At 56.5% G+C, this 4,086-nt stretch overlaps 1 protein-coding gene across 8 annotated transcripts in view; it reads right to left on the bottom strand.

The window, feature by feature from the left end:
• SALL1 (spalt like transcription factor 1) overlaps nucleotides 1-3,869 on the bottom strand; it is a 17,054-nt gene extending 13,185 nt beyond the window's left edge. The window contains exons 1-2 of one of the 8 annotated variants that reach the window (XM_039721441.1): nucleotides 3,693-3,869; nucleotides 1,288-1,380 (exon numbers count right to left, since the gene is read on the bottom strand). In XM_039721441.1, the coding sequence (XP_039577375.1) occupies nucleotides 1,288-1,363 (76 nt within the window). In that variant the 5' untranslated portion in view covers nucleotides 1,364-1,380; nucleotides 3,693-3,869. Of the gene's footprint in view, nucleotides 1-504; nucleotides 637-1,287; nucleotides 1,762-1,933; nucleotides 2,285-3,147; nucleotides 3,167-3,692 lie in introns of those variants that run through there. The other 7 variants (XM_039721442.1, XM_039721443.1, XM_039721445.1 and 4 more) reach the window with 7 other exon arrangements.
• Between the last annotated feature and the right edge of the window lie 217 nt (nucleotides 3,870-4,086).

Genomic DNA, 4,086 nt, shown 5'->3' with positions numbered 1-4,086 from the left:
GGCGGGGCCGGGCCGGGAGGCGCAGGGGCTCGGCCGCGCCCGCTCCTCCCTTACCTGCCCGCCTGAAGCGCTTCTGCGCCGCGGCGCCCTCCGCACCCGCGGCCGCCGCGTCCCCCCGCGGCCCCCCGGCCCTCGCCCTCCTCATGGCCGCCGGGGGGCCGGAGCCTGCGCTGGCAGGGGCAGGGAGAACGCTGCCCCGGGCCGCCCAGCCGCGCCGCGGAGTGACCACTTGTCGCCCCGCGTCCCAGCACAGGTACGGGCGGAGGCACGTCCCCTCCGCCGCCCGCCGGGCTGCGCCGAACTCCTGCGAAATCCCCCTGTTCCGGAGGGGAAGGAAAAAGGGAGTAAGGGGAAAAAAAAAAAGAAAAAGATACTTCACACGCTCCCTCTGCAAAATCCTGGCGGACACAAAGCCAGCGTTTATCCCCCGCTTACCGGCTTGGAGGGAAGCGGGAGACGTAGGAAAAAAAAAAAATAAGAAAAAAAACAAACCAAAAATACAACCTTAGGGGAAGCAAATCGGCTCCCCGCTGCCCGGAGCCCCCGCGCTGGGGCCGCAGTGTCCCTTCTGAGCGCGGCGGCTGCGCGGAGCCCGGCGCGGCGGCGGCTCCCGGGACGGGGCGATCCCCCCGCGGCCCGGCCCGGCCCGGCCCGGCGGCGGCAACTTTTCCGCCTCCAGGAAGCCTTTGGTGCAGCCGGAGGCCGGGGCTGCGGGGCAGCGTCCTCCGCCCGGCGGGACTGCGGGGGAGCGGGGGGTGCGGGAGCGCCGGGGTCCGCGGGGGGGTGGGGGAGGCGGGCGAGAAAGTGGGTGCCCGGGGGGGATTTTCCGGCCCTTTCGGGGGGACGGCGCGGGCAGCGTGTGTGGCCGGACGGGGCATCCGTCCCGCGGGGCTACGGGATCAGCCGCCCCACCGCAGCCCCACTTTGTTTCCCAGCTCCGCGGGGCGCGGAGAGAGACGCGGGGGGCGCGGATCCATCTCCCGCGGGCTCAGGATGCCAGACCGCCCCGCTGGGAGAGGGCGGAGGGAAAACATCAAAAAACGGAAAGAGTTTGGAGTTTCGTTAAGAAACAGACGAAACAAAACGCTGAGTTAAAAAAAAAAAGATAAAACCCAACAACTTGGACCAAAACCTCAGAAGGACCCCCCTCCCCCCCGCATATAACTCCGGGAGATCCTGTTGTCCCGCACCAGTGCCCGGCGCGGTTCCGACTCCCCACAAGGTAAGTTCATCTATTTTGTGTGTGTTTGTGTTAAAATGTGTGCGAGGGAGAGGAGAAGAACTCACCATTTCGCTGGGATAACAAGGCCAGATCGGGATCGGATTGGAAATGCTGAGGCTTCGCCTGCTTCCTCCGCGACATGCTGGCTCAAACATCAGCTGGGGCAGAATAAAAAATTACTAAAAAAAAATCTTCTCAAAATTACGGAAATCGAGCCTCCCCCCCCCAGCCTCCCCGATCCTCCGCGCACCGCGCATGTGTCCTGCTATAATTATGATTATCAATAATGCATTGCGATTAATCATAGAGGGGCTCTTTGAAAGGCGATTGGCACATGGCCAGCTCTATTCAAACCAGCTCGCCTTAATCAATTAGGCGCTGATTTGCTGGAGACCCTTGTCTCTCCGCCGCTCCCACCCAATGAGTCGATCCATGTGGCAGGAGAAGGGGCTGGATTTCCCCAAAGCTGTTTGGATACAGTTTAACCCTCTTAGCAACCAGCTGGAGCTGCATCGCGCCATCCCGGTTACTATAGGAATGTGTCTCCCTTCGCCCCTTCCTCCAGCCCCGACGGGCTCCCCGCGCCTCCCGCCCTCCTTCCCGCAGTTTTGCCCTGCGTTTCACTTTTCTTTTTTCTTTCCTTTTTTTTTTTTCCTTTTTTTCTTTTTTTTTTTTTTTTTCAACTCCCCCCTCCTCGCCCGCAGTCCGCACCGGTGGAGGGAGGGCAGGGTGACCAACAATCGCTCGGGGGAGGACGCACGGCCGGGGCGGCCGGCAGCGAGCAGCGGCCCCGGAGGCTCGGCCCCGCACCCGGCAAGTGCCTGCGCCGGGAGCGCCCGGCCCCGCCGCCGCTCGCTCCGTCCCGCTGCTGCAAAAAAGTTTCTGGTGTATTTTTTTTTCTTGGTTTTGTTTCTTGGAGGTTTTTTTCCCCCTTCCTCTTGTCCCCGCATTTACAAATAAAAATCCATTTCGCCCTCTCCCAGGTCTCTCTCTCCCAACCCCCCTACCCCCTACTTCTCTTTCCATATATCACGGCCCGAGGGGTGCTGAAAATAGGAAGGGTTTGTTTTTTACCTCACACATTCCCAGGACAATTAGGGCGCCGCTGGGAGCGGCGGGCGGACCAGGCGGCCGCTCCGCCCCCGCGCCGCGCGGGTTGGCTGCCCTGGCCGTCACGGGCTGCGCTGAGCGTGGCGCGGCGGGGCCGTCCCGCGGCCCCTGCGCTCCCCGAGCCGCTCCTTGTGCCCGCTCCCCTGCGCTGCCGGCACCGGGACCCTGCGGGCACCGCGCTCCGGCCGCGGGACGCGCCAAACTCTTCCACGCCCGTGTGTTACTCGCGAGGAGGGACCTCTCACAAACAAATGTCACGATCTTGAAATAAAAAGTATAGTTGCGCAGAGGCTACAAACAAGGCTCTTTTTAATATCTCGTATATGCAGCGGTACACGTACGCTGTGGGTAAATGGTGGGTGTCCCCCTGAGCTCCGCTCTGCGCGCCCCTCCGCGCGTCACGCTGCTGCGGGCACGGAAAGTTACTCTGTAAAATAAGCTGAACCGGCAGAAGCGGGAGCACAGGCGTTTCTTTCCCTCCACCCTGACCCATCTAGTGCTCTCTCCTCCCACTCCCCCCGCTGGATTATTTACTCTTCTATAGAAGCTACTCCTTTTTCCCGTATTAATATTAACAAACTCTCTGTAAAAGCAAGAGGCTGATCAGATCCAACTCATTTCAATTTCAAATGAGCCGGTAAAGCCTAGAGAGTGAGCGAGAAGAAAAAGGAGAGGGACAAATCTTCCCATTCGAGGAACCGGCTTACTGGCGTTTTCTTCTCATTATTAAACGAAAGAGATTGTAAAACGTTTATCAATAAGGGTGAGGGAAAGAAAAACAGCCTCAAAAACCAACCAAACAAACGCATACGAACCGAAAAATCCTCCCAGGTGCCACTCCAGTATTTAGTCAGCGTTGCAAAGTGGTCACTGACGCTTCTTTTCATTTCTGCACAGGGCGAGCCCCCTCCCTCCCCGCAGCATTCGGTACAGTAGATTTTGAGAAAAAGACAAACGAAGCTATCAGCGGGGATGATGTTGAAGAATGAAGATAATAATGTTGCTATAGGTGGTACTTCACATGACATTATTTTTCACTGAATATTTAAAGAGATGTTTCGGCAGAGATGGATACACTCAGCGCAGGCTGTCACCCTCCATACCCTGAGACAGTGGGAAAGAAACCGAACCTGAACGCGCAGAAACGCACTCCTTACTTACTGCTAGCCACACGTAGATGCACACAAAATACCCACGCGGATCTATCTGCACCTTTATGCCTGTATTTCTAACTGTATCAATCACTCCATTAGCTTCCTACGTTCCTAAGCTAGACGATCTCCCAAAATTATTCGCGTTCACAATTTCATTATACTTTTGCCGATTAAGCTTGAGACAAATTTCCCCAGATGCGCAGTACCTTTGCTTCGTGGCTGGAAAAAGGCGGCCGTGGACAGGTAATTAAAAAACCAACAACAGCAACAACAAGACGAAAAAGAGTAGCTTAAAGAAAAAGAAATTAATTTGGAGAAATTAAGTTTTACAACTTTTTTTTTCGTTTCTCTTCTCCTCGCTAGTGTTAAAGCGGCGCCTGGTATTTCATCCAAGACCGATTGATTATTTATTGTTTGTTTTCCTCTCCTTTGCTGGGGGCCGGGAGGGGTGGGGAATGGGTGGGGGCAGAGCAGCAGTGCCAGGGCTAGAGAAAAATCGGTCTTTATTGTTGTTGATAGCAATACATCAATTAAACGTCATTGTCTCTAACAGAAGTTGTGAGAGTTCACAAGCGTAAATACTCTGATCCCGGGTTTTCC

Source organism: Passer montanus, unplaced genomic scaffold, assembly GCF_014805655.1.
Source record: "Passer montanus isolate IOZ18808 unplaced genomic scaffold, ASM1480565v1 scaffold45, whole genome shotgun sequence".
Taxonomy (NCBI): Eukaryota; Metazoa; Chordata; class Aves; order Passeriformes; family Passeridae; genus Passer; species Passer montanus.
Note: the sequence above shows the minus strand (reverse complement) of the source record. Positions and strands in the feature narration are given on the sequence as shown.